Genomic DNA, 20,793 nt, shown 5'->3' with positions numbered 1-20,793 from the left:
GGCGCTGTGAACAGCCGGTGGAATGGCGGATATTCCAACAGAGAGGCTTGCGCTCCGAGCTCGCTCTTCAGTCGCTCTAAGGTATCCGTAGCAGAAAACATGGGTGCCGATGGTGTTGAAGAAGTCAAAAGGTATCGAATTTCCATGCTGCTACAAGCTCTGCGGCGCGTCCTTGGTGTGCAGTCGCGTCGTTGCGCGTTTGCACAAGTTTGTCGCTCCGAGAGTTTTCAGCAAACAGTCGCAGCAAGCGAACGTCGATGCGAATCAATCTGCAAGTAAGACCATACTGACGGTACTGCTGCAAAGGTATTAGATTCTAACGATGTACGTGGGATCAGAAAAGCAGTCAAAACCGGCTTCAAGCTGACATAATCTCGACGCAAAATGAAAGGACGCACTGGTGTTGGAGGAAGGAACTCATCTCTTTCCAAATCAAAGAATGTCACTCACGACTGCGCCTGCAGCTATAACAAAACGTCACGCATCACCTTTCTCAAGTGGCAGGAGCATCTAGGGAAAGCTATAATCGGCACTGACGATGCAATACACTGCCAAACCAAATCGTACGCTGGACGTTTCCAGGGCACATCTCCACCGAACATCTTCGATCTAAGCTGTAATGATTCGACGACTCGCTCCTTACATGCGTTAAGTACGATCCACTTGTATACCTTCGAGATACTACGCTGCCGTATCTGCGCGTGAACCAGTTACTGGTGATCTCCAGATCAGCTATTCGAACCATGGTAACTGAACTCGAAATACGTAGTATGGAGTTATTTCTAGGCAGCAGTAGGTTGTGTTAAGAGATGCCTCGTAATCTCCCGTGCGGAAGATGGCTACCGCAATCAGCTGACAGTCTTTAGCACCGACTTTATTAGCAAGATGGAAGAGGTAGAGGATCGAACCTGGCAACCCGTAGATGGCCTCATCAGGGCCACAGACAAGGAATCGTAACCTGCAATGAGGAGTTTTCTGGGGTTTGGGAATGATTGGTCAGAGGCGGTGAGGATGTTCCCAAGGCCAAAGGCTGGGCCATATATACAGCACGGAGGGGAGGCTGCACGCAAGTGCTGCGCGACGATGTAATGTTGTGACCCACGTCGAGAGCAGGCAAGATGGGTCATAACGATGCAACATGGTGATCGACCTCGGGGGAGCAGGCCCCCGAGCATCGAATCACACGTGGTTATCGGTCAAAGACGTAATACAGATGTTATTCTGATCGATCATGCGACGACTTGAGGCCAGGGGCTATCGAGGGGCTGTATAATACCTCAATCAAGAAGGCACTGTCTGTGTCCATGGAAGGGTTCTGTCGAAGAGTCATGACTAGGCGAGCCTTACATGTAGAGTCTCCACCGATGTGTGTGTCCCATCGGCCCTTCCTGATCTCCACTCTTCTGCTAAACAAGCTCACCATACGGTGCATCACCATCGAGCTTGAAGTAGCCCGGCTGCAGCTTCTCAAACACACGCTGCGGATCATACTTCCTACTCACCATATTCAACCTCTTTACATTTTCCAGGCCATATCCTTCAATCACCTTTTGATAAGGACTGCTATACGGCATGTAAATATACCTACTGTCCACGCCCAACTCTTTCGCCATTTCCACCGCTTTCTTCAGAAAGTCTTGCGCGGCCTTCATGACCACTTTATCATCCTTGACATCTGTCCACGACACAAAAAACAGAACGTGGAACAACGGTCCATCATCCGGACTCAAGCCCAAAGCATTTCCGCCCTTCTTCTGCATGGCACGAAGGGCAGGTACCGAGAATGCTTGGAAACCTAGACTCGGCACGATACCAGGTACACTCGGTGCAATGGCGAAGAAGTGATCACTCATGCGCCTCATGAGTTCGGCATTGAGCTTGAATGCTTGAGACCACATTGTCGAACGAAAGCCGGCCGGCATACTTTCACTCAGACCGGGTGTTATGCTAGCCAGAGTCGTGTTGCGCGTTTCGTGTTGCGATGGAGGAATCGAGAGGTATTCTTTCAAGATGGGGGGTGGGTTGGCAGGGTCGACGGGCGTGAAGTATTCGTATTCTGTGCTCGCAATCTGCATACCCGAGAAGTAAGCCAGGCCGACGAAGTGCGCAAGTTTCGTGTCATTCTCGGCACCGTGTACTGCGTTGTTGAATGCGTCGATGAGAGCGGGGACGTAAGTGCTGTTGTATTGGCGCTTGGTCGCGAACATGAGGCCTTGCTCGAGGGTTTCGTAATAAAAGGTCACGATGATACCGAAATTATTGCCGCCGCCACGGAGAGCCCAGTACAGGTCTGCATATGACTGCGGGCTCACGTTGATGATCTTGCCGGACGCTGTGACGAGATCGTATGACGCAACGTTGTCGCATGCCAGGCCGTACTCATTCGTATGGTGACTGATGCCTCCGCCGAGTGTGAGGCCGCCAACACCCACAGTCGCTGCCTGCTTGTGTTCAGTGGTTGATCGAGAGTCGCGCGGATATCACTTACACGACCGCCTACGACTACGAGGCTGTCAGGCGTCAGGTAGTCGTATACATCGAGCCATCGGTTACCTGGACCAATAGCGACAGTCTTCTTGTCGTCCGCAAGTTTACGCACTTTCATGTTGACCAAGTCAATCGTAACACCGGAGTCGATGCTCGAAGCACCAGCGAAAGCAGCATGGCCACCACTCTTGACTGCAAAAGGACATTGGAACAAACGAGATAGCAGGACTGTAGACGAGACCTGCAAGGCCGTAGTCGGGCTTACAGTACACTCTGACTGCACATCGCTTTGTTGAAGCGACCAGTACGTCTTTGGTGAGCTAGAAGATACTGTTGCGTTGCCAAATATGAGTTTGAGAGACTTGCACTGTACTCCACATCAGTCGCGAGGCGCATGTGTAGATGAAGCGGCATCTTACTGCTGACGAGCAGCTCTGCAGAGGTGATCGTGCACTTGTATGGGGCAGTTCTGCTATGGTGGACATGTCAACGCCATTTTCGATCAGGGCTTCCCTGATGTTGAAGTTCGCCGCTTCAAACGCATCTTGCCCTGACACAGCCACAGAAGCTACGACCACGCCGAGAAAGTACTTCACAGGAAGATTCATGAATGCGAACTAACGATGAACAAATAACATGCGGTTTCCCGTTGCTTACGACAGCGCGCTGCCGTTTTAATGCGCAATATCTGTTCGCCGGCTAATCGGTCCGGATTACAGCCTTCACTCCGTGTCGAAGTTCACGCCTTGCTGCACGTCACGATGATAGCTCCGGCGGGAGACTTGGCAAGGCGCTTAACATATGTTGACGGCACGACCGCTCGATAAGTTTGTATGGAAACAACACACCGAAGGTGTTCCGTAACTCGAGCGCTGTGTCAGACTTGTCGATGTCGATCTATGCCTTGGGCGGCTCACCTGAGTATTTCAATAAGCTCTCCGCCAAGACGGATTTGTTCCACTGGTGCCGTTGCGGTAAGGAGCCGTTTCTCGGTCAGCATCAACCGTGCATGTTAGCCGATCATTTTCCCATCCAAGGGTCTGGTACCGAGCATGCTGTTGCAGGCAGTCCGAGGAATCTCATTGACATTTGATTAGACCCTGGCTTTAGGCCTTGAGGTCTTTTAAAAGAAAGTTCTAGGTTGAAAGTGAATTCGCGGCGCCTCTTCCTCATGAATGACTTTCGAAGGTCCTCCATGTCGGTCTATTTTCTTGTGTTGCAAGCTACTGCGTTGACTTACCGTCAGAGAATTGGACAACAGCGTACTTACCGCTCCAGGCCCATTTGCGTGCGCCAGTCTTCTCTCCTCCAGTGATGTCTCTGATCCTCTCATCTTCACCTTCTGGTAGACCGACAACGACATCAGCTTTGCAGGTTCGCAACGCAAGGACACGAACACCAGAGCCTGGACCCATGGGTCCAATGGCATCTGTGAAAGGTGTGGTGGGTGCCCATTCCGCCTACAGCTGTCAGTGGGGACTAGTAGGTATTGCATGCGAAAACAACTTACATCCGCTGTTAATTTACGGTAGTTGAGATCTCCTTTGAAGATCACAAGTTCACTCTCCTTCAGGTCCTCAAGCAAGTCTGGCTCAGCCTTAGGCAGTCTCCAATAGCTGCCGCCCGCGGTCCAGAAGTCGTTCGGCCGGAGCATCAACTGGCCTTCAGCGTGCATTTGACTCCAATTTTGAAAGAGGAACTGCAAGTTCGAGTCTTCGGTCTCAGATAGGGGCACTGCTTCTTTGCCTGCATTCTTGTCTTCTTCGGACTGGGTGCCGTAGAAGTTCTGGGGTGCAGCTAGTGCCGAGAGAAGAGCGATGAAGTCTGCTGGAAGCACATCTGACACGAACCAGGGTATCGACTTGGGATGCAGTACGACTGTTGTTGCAAGACCAGATGCGACGAGGTAGCCCGCGAGGATAAGATCAACGAAGAGCTCGAAGCCAGCATTGTCCAAAACAATGTCGACGCGACGCTCCTTCTTGCCCTCCTTCTGTGCTGCTCGCAACACTTTGAACGCCTTGCTCAAATCGTTCACCAAAATGTTCTTTTCGCTGTTCTTGCGTGCCTGTGAGCCCTGAAGCTTCTGAATATCCTCATAGGAGAGGTTGGTGAGGAGTGACAAGTCCGTAGCATTGCCCCAGAGGCAGATCTCACACATCTCGGTGAAGAGAATCTGCTCGGCTGCTTCAAGCTGCTCCTCCGTCTCGGCGCCTTTTATGGTGTGCTTCGACTCGAGCTCAGTCACGATGTCTCGGTAGCGAGCAGCGAGTTCGACTACGGCAGGGCGCGAAGATTTGAAAGTTGACATCTTTTGCCGCGCAAAAAGATCATACGACCTCCACTTCTTGGTTCGTTTGAAGATGCTCGAGATGCGCCTAGCTATGGCTGTCAGCGCTTTCCTCGGGCCAAGCTTGATCTCATGCATACCGGTACAGATAGCACTCTGAGTACAGCCAAGGCACGCTGTGCCATTTCGGAGTCCCTCGTGCCGCCAATTCCTTATTGTATGCTTCTACGTCCTTCTCGCCATCATCGGGTATTGGTGTGAGTTCGCGGTCGTGCTGCAGCTCGTACTTGAGCCTGGCAAGCTCGGATACAATCCATTTGCCCTCGCTCTGAGTCTCCTCATCCTGGGCACTGTGTGTCGAGCGATGTACGTCATCGATCCCCTGGGTGATGATGATGGGCCATCGTTCCCGCGCAGATGTATGGGCGAAGGACGTCGGGTCGCTGGTGTTGTACTGCGCTGTTCACGATAAGTATGCACCAAGTGTCGCTTTAGCGCCTACTCACTCGCTGAGAAGGTATCGTACTCCATGGTTGCGCTATGTCGATGGCGTCGAAGAGAGTCGCGACATAAATGTTGACATGGTGGGGTCTCCATGCTCAACTTTATGTGCAGGGGTCCGTCGGCCTCTCCACATTGAGACTAGCGTGATCGCACCAGGAAGAGTATCATGTCACGTCTCCTCGTATTCACGGCACATCCCAGGCTTCACAGACCCCACCGCCCCACGGTTCAATGGCGCTGCGAGTCCCCACTCGAACTAGTCCTTAACATCATCCTATGCACAACCATCGCAATGAACCTTTAGAATTACGATTAGACCTTTAAGATGCTCGGACTTTCCCACAATGTACTGCGTTAATGCCATCTCGCAGTATTACAGCCTCATGACAATCGCAGCAAGAGTCATTGCATATCTAGGACAGGACGAGCAAAGAGATAGACCGCAACGTAGCTTGAAAGCGACCGGGAGGAGCCACAAAAGAAAACGCAGGGCGAGATCGCCACTAACTACCAGGTCGTAACTTTTTGTGCATACCAGGTTAGAGGCTCACGATACTTATGACAGTGTGGTACTACACACCTCCCTTTCACTTTGTGGATGATGAAGCAGTTGACGCTTCCTCGATCTGTTAATCTGCCAACATTTGTGGAGTTCAATCTATGTTAGTCGGGCCGATAGGGCTTCACTCGGCAATCTTCCCAAGATGAGACCCGGAGACTGTTTCGAAACCTGCGGCGAAAAAGACCGTAGTCGCACAAGCATCAGCCTCCGGTAGTATGAACACTAAATGGGCCCTATCATGAAAAGCAACGTGATTCTCCCGAGGCTTTACTCTGAAGTTATGCGTGACAGTGGACGCAGCATTGCCAAATTGCATCACACTTGGCTTCATCTGAAGAATGCCATGTCGGGCAATTCCCTCCAATCGATCAGGAACGATCATGATACGCGAACTTCTTCCCCGCAATCGAGAACATGCACGAGATCCGAAAGCCTTCCCGGTGGCCGTTTTGGTGAATACCCGGTCTGCCAAGACGAGCGCATGTTCGAAACAGATTGACAACACGACGCTAGTGTTAGACCAACGGCAAATATAACGATCAACGCATTACGGTACCTGGTACCTATATGCGATCGCTCGGATAGTTACAGTCCACATGCTGGGATCGGGGCCGAATGATCGAACATGTTTCGCATCGATTGGTTGGAAGTAGGCCAAGATCAATCAGGGCTTTTAGGCGTCAGAAAGTGTATCGACACTAGCCAAGATGGTCCGAACAAGTAGATCTGATCGATATTGCAGGTGTAAAGATAGAACCGCAGGAGTCTATAAGAAGCTCAGAGAGTGTGCGTTTGTCCATGTCAAACACCGCATCCTCTCATCCCCTACCGAACGCCAAACATGAAGCACACGTTCACCTTCGCACTCGCTGCGCTCGCCCTCGATGTGACTGCATCTCCTCTCGAGGCGCGTCAGGTTAGTCTCTTCAATTCTCCTCCAATCTTTCTTTGCAACTAATACCACCACCAGCAAGGCAGTGGTACTGGCCCCTTCGCCCCTGGCACCTACAAGACGGACAGCAGCCTATAAGGCAAGACAATCTACTACCCAACCAAGGCGACTGGCAGCGAAAAGATTCCCGTGCTCGTTTGGGGTAACGGAGCCTGCAGCACGGATGGAGTCTCAAACTCTGCGCTTCTCCAGAACATTGCGTCGTACGGATTCCTCGCCATTGCCGAGGGCGGACCAAACGGCGGCGGTACATCGAATGCGCAGACAATGAAGCAGTCGATTGATTGGGTCACACAGAATGCTGGCAAGGGTGCTTACGCCAACGTGGATGCTACCAAGATCATGGCCGCCGGCTTCTCGTGCGGTGGCGTTGAGGCCATTGACAACATCTGGGACAGCCGTGTTGACACCATTGGTATCATCAGCTCAGGTCTGTTGACCAACTACACTGCCGCGAGTAACTGGAGGAAGCCAGTTTTGTTCGTGGTTGGAGGACAGGGCGACATTGCGTACCCGAACGTAAGTAAACCTGTTCCGTTGCAAGTTGTCATGCTAACAGACGCAACAGAGTGAGCGCGACTACAAGAACATTCCAGCCGGCGTTCCTACTTGGAAGGGCAACATCAACGTCGGCCACGGAGGTACTCTCGGTGATGCCAACGGTGGTCGATTCGGCAAGGCTATCCTCAACTGGATGCTGTGGACCCTGAAAGGTGACACCAATGCTGCCAACTACTTCACCAGCGGCTACCAAGCGGACGGCTACCAGGTGGAGTCCAAGAGCCTGAACACGTTGAAGCCGTTCTAAGCTGGCCAATGAGGGCTTTCGCGGCTCGAATTTCGCTGATCTTGGTTGCTGCGACGTGGCAAACACGCTTCTGATGTATATATTGTCAATATAAATATGTGTGAGCACTTTATTACGGCTGCTGGATGTGATTGAAAGTGTCTTGTCGTTAAATTTATTGAACCTGCATGCCGGGATCTCGGGGCATTTACTTGCCGGCGTCTGCCGTCACGTACCTCGGTTCGCAACGCCACAGCCGCAACACTGGCATATGTTCACCATGACAGTCAGCCCTAACAGTCAGCCCTAACGGTCAGCATGACCGGATAATGTCTGCGTACCAAGCACATTGAGGTCAATGACTTAGCAGTGACAAGATCCTTCATGTCTGTGAATGGCGATGAGCTAGATAGTATGCCAACTATATTTTCATGTGTGGCTACACTCTCCCGATGTCCTCATGCACCCCGCGCCCGCGCAGATCCAGTGCGCGCAAGGCACACATCTCGAACATCGCTACGATAGTGGTTGGATCCGGAATAATTGATGGTCGTAATGGCTACGGAGAATCATGCTATTTACCAATTCACCTCTCGGTACCACTGCACTCGTCTAGGCATCTTCTTGCCGACATCACGGGCTTACTGGTGAACACACAAGAGTATGGTGTTTGTATATCGAGAGTCGCCACGACTTATCGACTAGCACGAACGACTATTAATCCTATGCTGAACGCTCTAAGCAAGCCATCCGCCAGCTGTCACGGGGCCCGCGAATGTCACACTTTCTGGTTCTACTGACCATAGCGCATACTATCTATGCGGGGTCGCTATGGGCCTCGTTTCCTGCAAAAGGTAGCGAAATCATCAACATGACCTATCCAGTTGGCAATGGACGACTCGCTGCGATTCGTTTCTGGTCCCCTCCTGGATTCCTTACTGGCCACTCAGCACATCTACAGACACAAGCGCGCCAGCACTCATCCCTGGAACGTTTACCCATCCACCCCGACTGCTACACGTGAAACCTTCAGCTTTATTCCATTGATCTCTAACATAACCGGGTCCATAGTCTGCCGAATAATCTGTTCGATGCTTCTCATCAATCCTCACTGCCAGTCTACTACGCCAACTCCACTCAAACGGCGAGCGACAATCGCCCAGTTGGCTATAAACGAACAACTTGATGGCGTATCCCTTCTTCTCGCCCTGCCATGATATGTCGATGCGGTAGTCTGTCAGGCAGAAGGGACATGAGCCGAATGCTCCTTCGCATACTCGGAACTCGCTGGTGGGGCTTGGTGCGAGTTCGGCAAGTTGAGCAGGAGCGAATTCAGGCGATCCTTGTCGCATGCCAATATGTGGACAGACTGTATGTTTGCGATGTTCGTCGATGCTGCGTCGAAGTGAAGTTGCATCGCCGCATGGGTGGGACACGGTCATAACTGATAACACGAGCAACCTGTCCTCGAAGATGCATGTGTGCTGTGAACGGTAATAATGACTGCGTATCTGTATTCATGGTGTGATTGAGCCCGCAGGTTGAATAAACTGACCTGCGGGCTATGTGTAGGGCCGTAGAGATGGCATAACCAAGCGTGCGTGGTAGTATGGCACAAATTTGACGTATGGTAAGTATAACTTGCCTTCGAAATATCGCTTACATGGCACTTTTCTCTCTATTTGCCCTGGGAGTATCGATATGTTCCAGCGTGTGTGCCAGTTGTGTAACTTGATACAACGAGGGCAAAAGTAAACCTTGGGCTCGTCCTGTTATATGAGGATGAGCAGTTTCTCTTTCTCTTCCAAGTCCAAAGACAGAACTGTGGTAAAGCAAAGACTGTGTAGACGCCGACAAGTCAAGGCGAGTGAGGTTGTCGAGGGTTTGTCGAGATGTGATGCAATCAGCAGAATCATCTCAGCAGGAAGGGCGAACGCGCCCATACGCGATGAAGTAGTACGCTGGAAATGTTTGAGTCTCGTAAGGCGTTGATTCATAGTACGCGCGAGATCAGCGACTATCATAGCTGGGTTGACGAGGTGAATAGGTGTTGATCTTCCAGACACCAGCAATTGCATGGGAAAGGCCATTGCGCAGGCTATAGGAATAGATGTTTGTGCAATGGTAGGCAAGTACAATCCTATAGTCTTGCACTCAATGTTTGAGTTTTTGGTCGATTGAGGTAACTTCCAAGGTAATTTTCAGGGTCGTTTTAGGGATGCCTCCGGCACGGGTCACCTATTTTACGCGTGCGAGAGGGCTTGTAAAGATACAAAGAAGAAAAAGGACTTGATAGCTGATCAACCTGAGGTTAAGATGTCTACGGACGTCGCGGGAATCTAGATATAGCTTTTCCGGGTGGCTCACTCCAACGTTTGGTAGCGACTCCTAGCTAGGCTCAGGAGGCTAGACTGGTATTGGAACTTGAGTGTGTAAATTTTCACCGCGTTGAATACTTCAGTCGCTCTTGTTTTTCGTCCTAGTTCGATGTAAAAGGTGCTCTCAGGCGTACATCCGACCCTTCACCACGGGCTCAACCTCCCTGCTCGAGAAGGCCCAATGCCCAATGCCATCTACACTGGTGCCAACGACATCCCACTGTAACTTCTGTTCGGACAGTGAAGCGTCCCCGGCTTCACTATGCTGCCCAGGATGACAAGCAGCACTGATAGCCAAGCTGCAGCTTCCTACCAAAGGCATAACGCGTTTGTAAGGTACATACCCAAATGCAATGGCCGCCGCGACCATGAACATGCCTAGAATAACGACAGCCAATATACTGATTGGTGAATAACCGCAGGTTTTGGTCACAGCATTAGCGTCAAAGCCAACAGCGCTATTCTCCAATCCTTCGTACTGATCGTAAACGTCAAGAGCGACCACGAATATGCTTTGCGAAACGAGCCAGTGTAGTGTGCCGCTAACGGAAATGAGTGGCACACCAAATCGGTATGGTAGTTGCAAAAAGTATGTCGATCTTTAGGCTCCTAATGGCTTCCGTGACGTTCGGAGACCTTTTCTTTTGTGTGCATAAGACACCCACTCGTAGCCCATGAGCATAGCCGTGAACAAGCTGTTGTTCGCAAGGTACATGAAGGACAGCAAGATCTGCGGTGAATTTGCTATTGAAGCAAGAGTTACTATGTCATTTGGCATGAGGGCACCCAATATGAATGCACAAGGATCGACGGCACCGAAGCCGAAACGAAAGACATCGGACGTGCTCATAAGTGAGTGGTAATTGATTGCTCTCACTCCCCATATCATGAGACCGATAATGACTCCGAGAGCAGCTGTGAATCTGGCAATGTGTTAGTACGTGATTTGAAGGCTAGGACTGCCAAACGTGCAAGACAAGGGTCACCGTGCGTCGCTTCTTGCTCGTGGTATCCTTCCACGTAGTCGCCCCAGCGTTGTACCCTCTTTCGCAGTCATGACTGCTGATTGGACCCATGTTCGTCGTTGTGGCATCTCTGTCGTCAAGAAATGACGCCACTGCATCGCCCATGGTGATGATCGGCTTTCGTTTGGTGGAGAATACAATGTGGAACATCAACATGGCCTTGACTGACGGCAAATTAGCAATGAGATTCGCGAAAGCGCTGGCCGCACAATAGTTATATTTGTAGGGGGCAATTATTGGACGGCTGGAACTTACAGAAGTTGAGAGCCGTGACCGCGCTCGCGATCACTGAGCTGAAGTTGAGTGAACACTGTAGCTCAGCTCGCTCACTGAGGCAGTAATCGACAGGCCAACGAGTCCCATCACACGCGCCTAGAATTCCAGTGGCAGACTTGAACCCAGCCAATGTCCACTGCTCAGGTGTGTTTTTCATCTCCTCGATGAGTTTTAAGCACGGTCCTCTTTCGGGGAGCCCGGAACACATTCAAGAGAGTGCATTAGAATCGCACTTGAAAAGCCTCAGCCCTTGGCGCGCATCTTCGTGCATTATGGTGCCGAAGTCAGTATTGTTAATATATGGATAGTCGCGTGGTATAACATTTTCGTTCGCCGTCACAACAAGGAGGGATGCCATAAGCGCTCAAGCACTCAGCGGAACTTAGTCTTTCTAATGCTCCACTTTTCGATATGGTCAAAAGGTCTTTCAGCATTTGGGCCTCCTTGGTAGCTACGGGCATAGACAATCGAGTTTTACCTGGTACGTTAGTTTACGTTCTTATACTATGAGTTCTCAACCGCAACGGAGAGTGACAACGGTAGTAGCCCATCCCATAGCTTGAAGCTATACACAGTGCCACTGGGATCCGAATATGTCAGAAAACCCTTGTACATAGCTTCAAACTACTGGATGAGCATGTGTATCTTCCGTCGCAGTTTATGGCCTGCAATAGCAGAGTAGACAACTTACAAAAGATGAAGCGGGAATGAGCTTCGGCCCAGCAGTGCCCAGAGAACCAATTTTCCTCGGCGGATGTGTTTAAAGTTTCGAAAACTCGGGACTCCAATGTCAAGCCGTCTTTGTATTACATGTGCTTCATCAATCTCCTTCCTGTTAGGTGCAGACATGCATTGCATACAATAACTGCTGCCGCTAAGCAAGATGGTGCCGAACATGTTGATGAGTATGTGGAGCCCGGAATGGAGTTTTTTTATGCGCCCGCAGTCCCCCTGACTGAGTACTCCTTCATTCTCCTTGTGAGCGACCGCGCCCCACACAGTAACAAGCAGGTTGATAACAAAGACAATAGAAGCTCATGTTGCGGAATTGAGTACGCCGAGTCTTACCCCAGAGAGGCGATGTTTGTATCGCTTGATTGTTGCTCTCAGGTCATGTTGAATTGGCGACGCCTGTTTAGAATCCGATCTGCTGGCTACGTCCGACTCGATAATGCGCGTCTCTTCGCTCCTGGGAGCGTTTAATTTATGTAGTTCCGTGTTCTCGGTGTTCGGCGCTTGATAGTAATTGGTGCGAGTATTGAAGAAAGATCGAAGCGAGCCCGTCATCGTGCGCAAAATAAGTCTAAATACGCTGCTGTCAGTGAAGCCGGTCTTTGGAGATCAAGATTCTAGGCGTTGTGGTAACATGAGTGCTGCGTTAGGTGACATGTCTTGATACTTGAATATTCTAGTGCGTGTTGCGGCTGACAATGGGGTCGTAAGGCCTCCCATGCCCGCTAGGTGGATCAACATACCACGATATATACAGTAAGCCGCTGCTATTCATGATGACCTGCATGGCCCTATTCGGGAGCGCTTCACGAGATTGTCTCGACACGCTCAGACAGACTCCACCACTATTGGGGCTGCATTGTTTACATAGTAGTCAACAACAAAGGTTGACGGAGGGCGCCACATCCGGGCATGGAGCGCTCATGATCCTGAACGATGCTACTGTGGATATAAGGCGTGATGCTGTGCAGCATGGAGGGATTGCAAAATTAGAGTGTAGAAAGTGCGAAATACTGAGAGCGACATTCGTAGTTGGCGGGTAGAGGTACTCAGCCTCTAATTGTGAAACGAAGATCGGGTGTCGAGGCTTCGCCCAATCTTCCGGATCCAATTCAGAAATCCCTATAAACTCTATATCGAAGCTTTGAATAGCGACACGTTCAGTTATGTCGACTCTAAAGGTACTGAAAGGGATGTCTCGGAGCTGCGGATTCACTTCGGTGATAATCCGATGGTTAGCGCGTTGATGCGACCTGAGTCTGATGACTGGAGTATAGTTGACCACCGTCTCACGTGCCCTTAATTTCATAGTTCGCGTGGGTGAAATTATCGGTTTGCCAAAGCATTGGAGTTGACGATTGCAAGTGGTGTTGTCTGGCTCGTTATGACGTCTTGCATCCCGCACTATCGGTAACCTGAAAAGACCGAGAGCCCGCAGACCGCGACCGCAATGAAACAACCAACTCGATCTTTCATGCCAATATTTCAACGCATACCTTGGCCTAGGACACGCAAACTCCTTCAGTGTCATACGAGTTGTCGTGCTTTCAAGGATTTGTAAGTTTGTAACTTTAAGACCGATTCGTTCATTCGGCAGCCGAAGCGGAGTGACGTTTGCAGCATAAAAGGCAGAGCTTCTGACCTAAGTTCAGCAATCCAGGAACTGTGCTTTCTGGGCTTCACTATTATACTCGAATCGACTCAGACACATTGTATCAACGAACACGCAGATAACACGCCAAAATGCCTAAGCTTTTCATGTATGTTTCGTCCACTCGTCCTTGTCAAATACCAACTGACGGTAAACAGCACTGGTGCCACAGGTTACATCGGAGGCGATGCGCTGTACGCAGTAGTCAATACCTACCCAGACCTTGAGATCACTGCTCTTGTCCGTAACAGCGACAAAGGTGCCAAGGTCGCATCCCATTATGCCAAAATCCGCCTTGTCTATGGTGACCTGGACAGCACCGACTTGATCACCAAAGAAACCACAGACTCTGACATTGTTCTTCACTGCGCGGACTGCGACCACCTGGCCTCCGCCGAAGCCATCATCGCTGGTCTTGCAAAGAGCCAGAAACAGACGTACTTTATCCACACGTCCGGCACCGGACTCCTGTGCTTCGAGGATCTCGAGCAAGACACCTACGGTGTTAGGCGCGAGAAAGTGTATGACGACTGGGATGGCATTGGCGAAACCACGTCGCTCCCGGACTCGGCGGTGCACCGTAATCTAGACAAGGTCGTTCTAGCGGCCAGTCAGGCATCTGCGAACATCCACACGGCGATCGTGTGCCCACCTTGTATTTGGGGACCTGGTCGCGGTCCGGACAATCAGCGTAGCGTACAGGTTTACAATATGACTCGTACGGCTCTCCAGCGCCACAAGGGCTTGGTGGTTGGCGAGGGAGCGAACAGGTGGACCGAAATCCACGTCCAGGATCTCAGCAACGTCTACCTTGCTCTGGTCACTGCCGCTCTATCACCTGACGGAGGCAAAGCCACATGGAACGACAAAGGCTATTACTTCGCCGAGAATGGACAGTTCAGTTGGGGCGAGCTGGGTCAGAAGCTGGCCAAGCTCATGTTCGACAAGAAACTCATCAATAGCCCGGAGGTCGATCATCTTGACAAAGACGAGACGGAGAAGCTAGACCCTGAGGGCGCTATTCTTTGGGGTACAAACTCGCTTTGTAAGGCCACGAGGGCTGAGAAATTGTTTGGATGGAAGCCGAAGCAGAAGAAGCTATTTGATTCGTTGTCTGAGATTGTAGACGATGAGGCGAGGAAGTTGGGTATCACCAAGGGTCATGCTGCACATGCTGCGGGCGAGACGAATCCTTACATTCCCGCTCAACAGTAAAAAGTTGGGGTGAACCATTGCTTAGCTTTATAACGCAATTCTGGACCCTTCCGGTCATGATGAATATATATACAATTCATTCACATCGGCTCACAATCTGGATCTACAACTTTCCCTCACAGCACCCGCCTTCCTTCCCAACCAACACACTAGCCTCATTCTTCTGTCCCGGCATATCAATCGCGGGATTCCTCTCGAAGAAATCACTCGGCTTGTACTGTAGCTGGTAAATCTCAACTGGCATGACCGGCCAGTCCTCCACCCTCGGATTGTGCGTCAAGCCAAACACATTCCACACGACGAGATCCTCGTTATCCACCTTTTCTTTCCGTGCCACCATGTCGTGCACACCACCCTTCTCTATCTGACTTTGCATCGTGTAATCACCCGCAGCGTACAGCTCGTCGTCGTGGTACTTTGTAACCCAGACATGGTGGTTTGTGAACAGCGCGCGGTTGGCTTGTATGCTGCCTGGTGCTGCGAGTATCTTCTGAGTAGGCAGTGGTTCGAATTTGTATGAGACTGGCTTGCCGCTGATCTTGTTCTTCTTGGTTGGATTGGAGATCTTGAAAACGCGGTGGTCGACGGGGTTGGCATCCAGACCTGCGGACTTAGCCACGACTGTCTTGCGGACTTCGTAGTAGTTGCCATTGGGGTTTGTTTGCGTGTTCATGGGAACTGAATGCGATTCTTCGTATGTGACAGTGTTGTTGTGGCCGTCGATTGCGGGATCAAAACGTGCGGCGAAAATGTGTTGGTGGTTTTGCGCGAGGATACCATTCGAAACGACATTTCCGTAGTCGGATGTCTTGCCTGGGTCGATGTTGACGACGGAGACAATCCCGGTTGCGCGGGTTTCAAGGGTGATGCCGCCGGCGGTATCTAGCTTGTATGCAAAAACATACTCGTAGTTGGCCAATGTTATGATGAACTGTACCACGAGTTCTCGCATGCGCGTGACAACCGCACGTCCAGTGCGCCAATTTGTGTGCTAAAAGGTGTCAGTTTCGATCAACATAACTGGATGGTGTGGTGTACATACCTTCCAGCCGATGCCATTGTCTTGTTCATGTAGACAGACGACATTGGGGTGTACTTTCGGCTCTCCATCAGATCCCACAATGACAGCATCAAAGTATTTGATAACGCCCAAGCAGTCGCAGCCAAGCGACAAGTTGTTGGCACAGTTACCAGCACCACCGTCACCGAAATCGAAAGCTTGTTTGCGGTGGAAAGGTGCTCGAGCGTCGGCATATGGCACTGTCATCTCGCTGATGCTCATACGGTACATGATGCTGCGACCATCGTAGTTCACATCATGAAGAACAGCTCCCTCGCGTGGGTTGAATGAAACGCGGAAGCTCCACTTCTGCCATTCGACAAGTGATTCGTCAATGACTTTGAATGAAGGTCCTTCTGGCTGCGTGATGTTGATGGGCTTGACATCTTGTCGAACTCCGCCTTCTACCATCTCCGGTACGTACTCTGCCGGCGTGCAATGGTCGAGAATGCGTTCTGAACATGTCTGTCCAGTCATGCTGTCGCCTTTGCCACCTGTTGCTAATCGATCAATGCGGACGATCTCCTTCTTGTGGGCGTCCATGACCGGGATAATAGGAATGGGATATGCGTAAAAGTTTGAATCGGCATTCTTGTTGTTCATATCTTGCGCAAAGCACAGTCCTTGGAAGTAGCGTCGGTTTTCTGCGCCGATGTCAAGACCACCATATGGCCTGCCAAAAATTAGCGATTAGCTATGAGTGCAACTGATCGTACAACTGACCATGGCTCAACGACAAGTTCGAATCCTGAAGGAAGCTTGAACTCGGCAATCGCATCTTGGAACTCCTTGCTCTTCTTGCACGCCTCCACGAGCGTCTCGAATTCCCAAAGAGTAAGGGTAGCCTGGTGCTCCTTTCCAACAACTTTATGCTTGACCCTCTTTTTCAGCTCGACGTCGATAATAGACTCATGGTAGGCCGGGACTTTGTCGGAGCCGATGACGTCGTACATGCATTTTGCTAACCGAGGTGGCCGTTTTGAGGTCGGAGATTGTCCAGGTCGTGATGCATGCTCAAGTTCAAGATATTGTTTCATCTTTTCCTTCTCTGGTTCTTGTAAGTAAATCTCTCGAAAGTCGACGACAGTGTCGGCATGTAGAGAAAGAACGACATCGCGGGCAATGCGTGTCTCCTCGACGGTCAAGTTCTTGAAGGGATGGATGGCCATGTTGTCGACTCGAGCCTATGTAAGAAGAGTGACAATGGATAACAGATGATTTATCTTGTCAAGCAGTACGTGTACTCAAGGAGAACGTCGTGTGTGAAGTCATGAAGGCCCCGAGGGAAGGCTTCTTCTTATACTTGTCAAGCTTCGGCCCATCACGGCGCAACCAATGCTTTACGTTTCCGCGTCTTCGAGATACGGCGTGGAGCACAGACGATAACGAGATAGCGGTGCCAGGATGAAAGCGCAACGCGATATGCATGGGGTGTCGTGGTAGAGAGAATCGGCTGTACTTTCCTGTTCGGGCAAGGTCACTGTGGGTGGTCGCCTCCGCAATTCGGTTAATGCTGCACACGGCCTGTCAGGTCGGCAACGACTGTCAGATACCAAGATCTAGGTGTCTTAACATTTGTACAAAATCTAACTAGGATTGAACTAGGACCATAGATAGTGATTCATGATCAACGGATTTGTAGGATGCCCTACGTACACATTTTACGTCTATGTGGAGCTTGGCCCAACGTTTGTCCTTCAACTAACAACTCCGTTGCTGTCAATTAATTTTACGAAACAGTTTTCCAAGTTAATTTTGGACACTGTTGCCTTCGCGCCATTGTCATGCGGATTGCGGTGAGCTGGTCGACGGACTGAAGCGTATTTCCCGGAGCGGCAGTTAAAGTGAGAATAGGCCTACTGGTAGCCCCACAGCTGCACGGAGGAACACATCGGCTCCAAAAATGTATTAGCAGATACGTTGGAGCAGATCCCCCAATACAAATAGTATACCCAACTGCTCTTGCCACATGTCATGCTTATATTTGCTACAAGAAAGGCCACTTATAAAATAAACAAAAAAATGTAGCTGTAATTTGCTTTCATGCATAAGCGAGGCCTTGCTTGCCCATGAACCAAAAATGGCAAAAACATACAACAGCGGGGATTCGCCAGTGGTCACCCACCTGACTACTAATCCGCCGGTGCGCTGCTTAAATATGGCTGAGCGGACGGGAAGCCTTGTATTCAACGCCCTATGGTCGTATGTGAAATCAAGACAGCAAAGTAAGATATATAATGACGAGATAACATGTGACCTCGCCAAGTCGTGGTGTTTCCCATCAAGGCCTCTAAATCACTGTTCCACAATTGTCACCTCACCAATCCAAGACGAACTCCCGTCTCATAGATCTGCCAGACCTGGCGCTACTTGCTTAACACAAAAGCTCTCGCTCTTGAAGCCTCCGCTAGCGCGCAAGACATGGCTCAGTTCCTCTTTCACGACGCGACGTACCACGATCCCTGCTTTTTGGATCATCTGGTACTTCATACAATAAAGAGCCTGAGAACTTTTGGAGCTATCAGGGTTATGCCTTCAAATTCGGGGGACTTATGATTGGCTGCAAATCAAATCTCCAGCACACTTTCACAGAATCAACCACAGTCTGAACTAGACGCTCATTATCTCTCACCGCCTCACAAATGGAAGATTGGATATGATCCTTCACCAACATCAACCTTCCGCTCGACTGTGTGCCTACTATCCGATGTGATAATTAGCAGACTGTTAGTGTTGTCACGAAACAGTACGACAAGCAGAAGTTCCCAGAGTTCGTCCGCCAATTTGACCTCGTTGACATCACTACACGCCTAAAGGGCTAGCGTCAGACCGAAGGGGACGAATTTGACGCCCGCCGTGCTCATGCACGCTTAAGAGTTGCTGCAGGGTTGGTTTGCAAGTGAAATGCGGCCTGGTCGCACACTAGACCAGATTGTCGGACCTCTCGTCCCACTCCCGTCCCACGCCCACGACAACAACAAGGAACAACAAACGTGCCACATCTCTAAACACTCTTCATAGAAATATCAGCCGTTGGCTATGGTGTCCATCGCAGCCTTGATTACAGGCAGCATCGCGTCCACTTCCCTGTTCCTTCGCCTTCTGCTTCGACTCACACAGGACGCGGGTGAACCGCCAGCGCTCCTGACGACTCTTCCATTTATCAGCCCTTTGATAGGCATAATCAGGGAAAAATCCAAGTTCCACACCCGATTGAGGCAGGTTTGACTGAAGCGCACTATGTGTATCAATGAGCCTAGATATTGATACACTTCTTTTGCGTGCTCACACTGTGGTAAGAACGAGTATGATCTACCCATATACACCTTGTGTCTACCTTTCATGAGGATGTGCATCGTCAATTCTACACACATCATTCCTCTGTTGCAGAAACAATGGCGCACTGTCAGCTTTGCCGCGATTGCGGCTGGTGCCGGCATTACTGTCGGCATCAGCAAGGAGGCAGTCAAAATCATGCACCAAGATCTGACAAGCGAGCATGGCTTCAGCATTGGCTGGCCAAGATATATCATACCCGCCATGAGTGCCAGAAAGGACCTTGATGCGATCAACAGACGGTCCGTTGAGGTCCTCGCGGATGAAGTAGAAGAACCTCAGGCAAAGGGAGTCGTCAGGCTGGAACTGTCTCAATGGTCACGCCAAATGATGTTTACAGCAACGACTGAAGCTGTATGGGGCCCTCAAAACCCGTATCGCGATCCTGTTGTTGCCGAAGCTTGGAGGTGCGTACAATCTCGTCTTTCCAGCTGGTTCGTGTCTACCGCCAGTCGCAGAACTTTCGAAGCTGGCTTTTTGAATTTCTCAATGTTTCCGTTCTCATCTGTCCCTTTCCCAAAGCTTCGGCAGGCTCGTGAGGCGGTTGCTGCTGCCATGATGAAATACATGGGCAACGGCGGTCATAAAACTGCGTCAGGTCTCGTACGCATGCGCTTCGAACATCATCACGACCAATTCGGCCTCAGAATCGAAGAAATCGCTCGTGGTGAGCTTTGAAATACGTTTGCCGTGCTAGGCAATACTACGCCGTGCGCTCTGTGGATGCTCTACCACGTCTACTCCGACAACCGGGTGCTGAATGACCTACGGCGCGAGATCCAGGCTCTTGTGCATGAACAGCATGACGAGGTGGGAAATTCCTTCCACTCCGTTGATCTAGCCGCCATCCGAACATCCTGCCCGATCCTCATGAGAACTTTCCAAGAGACGATGCGTTTCCGCGCTGCCAATTCCGGCCTACGCGTGCTTATTGAAGACGTGCGTTTGGACGATCGCTACCTCCTCAAGAAAGGAAGCATGCTCATGATCCCAGCTACTGTGCAGCACAGCGACGCTGCAGCATGGGGTGATGATGTTGGCGAGTTCGACTACATGCGTTTCGCCCGCAGGCCCACTACCGGCCGCAAGAAGCCGAACCGCATTGCGTTCTGTGCCTTTAGTGGCGGTCATATACTTTGTCCAGGTCGCCATTTTGCGAGCAACGAAATCATGGTTTTTGCGGCACTCATGGTGCTTCGATTCGACGTCACGCCCGTTAAAGGCACGTGGGTTGAGCCTATCTGTGATAACACGCCTGCTCGGTCTGGATTCCCGCTTCCTGATGAGGATATTGAGATCGAGCTTTGCCCCAGGGATGTTTCAAAGAAGTGGAACTTCACGTTCTCGGGATCAGACAAGGTGATGGACATCGTAGCAGAAGACGGTTCTTCCAGTGAATAAAGCTTTAATTGAATCGTTAGACGGAGACATTGTGAAGTCACGTGCTACACACATTTTGCAGAAAGGTATGAGATCGTTGAGATGCAGAAGGGAAGCCTAGGGTTATCATCCTAAAGTCGTATATGGGAGAATCCGAT

General features: G+C 50.6%; 9 protein-coding genes across 9 annotated transcripts; 3 read left to right on the top strand and 6 right to left on the bottom strand.

Moving 5' to 3' along the window:
- Nucleotides 1-1,406: 1,406 nt before the first annotated feature.
- SNOG_15337 (hypothetical protein) lies at nt 1,407-3,095 on the bottom strand (the record flags this gene model as incomplete). The annotated part of the gene is made up of 3 exons (XM_001805437.1): nt 1,407-2,441; nt 2,489-2,728; nt 2,907-3,095. The coding sequence occupies 3 exons, from the start codon at nt 3,093-3,095 to the stop codon at nt 1,407-1,409; spliced, it is 1,464 nt and encodes a 487-aa protein (XP_001805489.1).
- A 515-nt stretch (nt 3,096-3,610) lies between these two features.
- Nucleotides 3,611-5,308, bottom strand: SNOG_15336 (hypothetical protein; the record flags this gene model as incomplete). Its single annotated transcript, XM_001805436.1, has 5 exons — nt 3,611-3,690; nt 3,728-3,947; nt 3,998-4,865; nt 4,918-5,236; nt 5,284-5,308. The coding sequence occupies 5 exons, from the start codon at nt 5,306-5,308 to the stop codon at nt 3,611-3,613; spliced, it is 1,512 nt and encodes a 503-aa protein (XP_001805488.1).
- A 1,376-nt stretch (nt 5,309-6,684) lies between these two features.
- Nucleotides 6,685-7,709, top strand: SNOG_15334 (hypothetical protein; the record flags this gene model as incomplete). The annotated part of the gene is made up of 3 exons (XM_001805435.1): nt 6,685-6,754; nt 6,875-7,314; nt 7,364-7,709. The coding sequence occupies 3 exons, from the start codon at nt 6,685-6,687 to the stop codon at nt 7,601-7,603; spliced, it is 750 nt and encodes a 249-aa protein (XP_001805487.1). The 3' UTR covers nt 7,604-7,709.
- A 923-nt stretch (nt 7,710-8,632) lies between these two features.
- SNOG_15333 (hypothetical protein) lies at nt 8,633-9,024 on the bottom strand (the record flags this gene model as incomplete). The annotated part of the gene is made up of 2 exons (XM_001805434.1): nt 8,633-8,666; nt 8,762-9,024. 2 exons carry the CDS (start codon nt 9,022-9,024, stop codon nt 8,633-8,635), a joined length of 297 nt encoding a protein of 98 aa, XP_001805486.1.
- A 1,537-nt stretch (nt 9,025-10,561) lies between these two features.
- On the bottom strand, nt 10,562-11,090 carry SNOG_15332 (hypothetical protein; the record flags this gene model as incomplete). The annotated part of the gene is made up of 2 exons (XM_001805433.1): nt 10,562-10,883; nt 11,002-11,090. 2 exons carry the CDS (start codon nt 11,088-11,090, stop codon nt 10,562-10,564), a joined length of 411 nt encoding a protein of 136 aa, XP_001805485.1.
- Nucleotides 11,091-11,885: 795 nt separating this feature from the next.
- On the bottom strand, nt 11,886-12,158 carry SNOG_15331 (hypothetical protein; the record flags this gene model as incomplete). The annotated part of the gene is made up of 3 exons (XM_001805432.1): nt 11,886-11,926; nt 11,953-12,060; nt 12,122-12,158. 3 exons carry the CDS (start codon nt 12,156-12,158, stop codon nt 11,886-11,888), a joined length of 186 nt encoding a protein of 61 aa, XP_001805484.1.
- A 1,597-nt stretch (nt 12,159-13,755) lies between these two features.
- On the top strand, nt 13,756-14,859 carry SNOG_15330 (hypothetical protein; the record flags this gene model as incomplete). Its single annotated transcript, XM_001805431.1, has 1 exon — nt 13,756-14,859. The coding sequence occupies one exon, from the start codon at nt 13,756-13,758 to the stop codon at nt 14,857-14,859; it is 1,104 nt and encodes a 367-aa protein (XP_001805483.1).
- Nucleotides 14,860-14,962: 103 nt separating this feature from the next.
- Nucleotides 14,963-17,088, bottom strand: SNOG_15329 (hypothetical protein; the record flags this gene model as incomplete). Its single annotated transcript, XM_001805430.1, has 3 exons — nt 14,963-15,790; nt 15,902-16,585; nt 16,636-17,088. 3 exons carry the CDS (start codon nt 17,086-17,088, stop codon nt 14,963-14,965), a joined length of 1,965 nt encoding a protein of 654 aa, XP_001805482.1.
- A 2,179-nt stretch (nt 17,089-19,267) lies between these two features.
- On the top strand, nt 19,268-20,656 carry SNOG_15328 (hypothetical protein; the record flags this gene model as incomplete). The annotated part of the gene is made up of 3 exons (XM_001805429.1): nt 19,268-19,662; nt 19,714-19,922; nt 19,953-20,656. 3 exons carry the CDS (start codon nt 19,268-19,270, stop codon nt 20,654-20,656), a joined length of 1,308 nt encoding a protein of 435 aa, XP_001805481.1.
- Between the last annotated feature and the right edge of the window lie 137 nt (nt 20,657-20,793).

The sequence above is a fragment of the Parastagonospora nodorum genome (assembly GCF_000146915.1).
Source record: "Parastagonospora nodorum SN15 chromosome Unknown scaffold_37, whole genome shotgun sequence".
NCBI classification, from domain to species: Eukaryota; Fungi; Ascomycota; class Dothideomycetes; order Pleosporales; family Phaeosphaeriaceae; genus Parastagonospora; species Parastagonospora nodorum.
The sequence above is the reverse complement of the archived record's forward strand: the minus strand, read 5'-3'. Positions and strand labels throughout refer to the sequence as shown.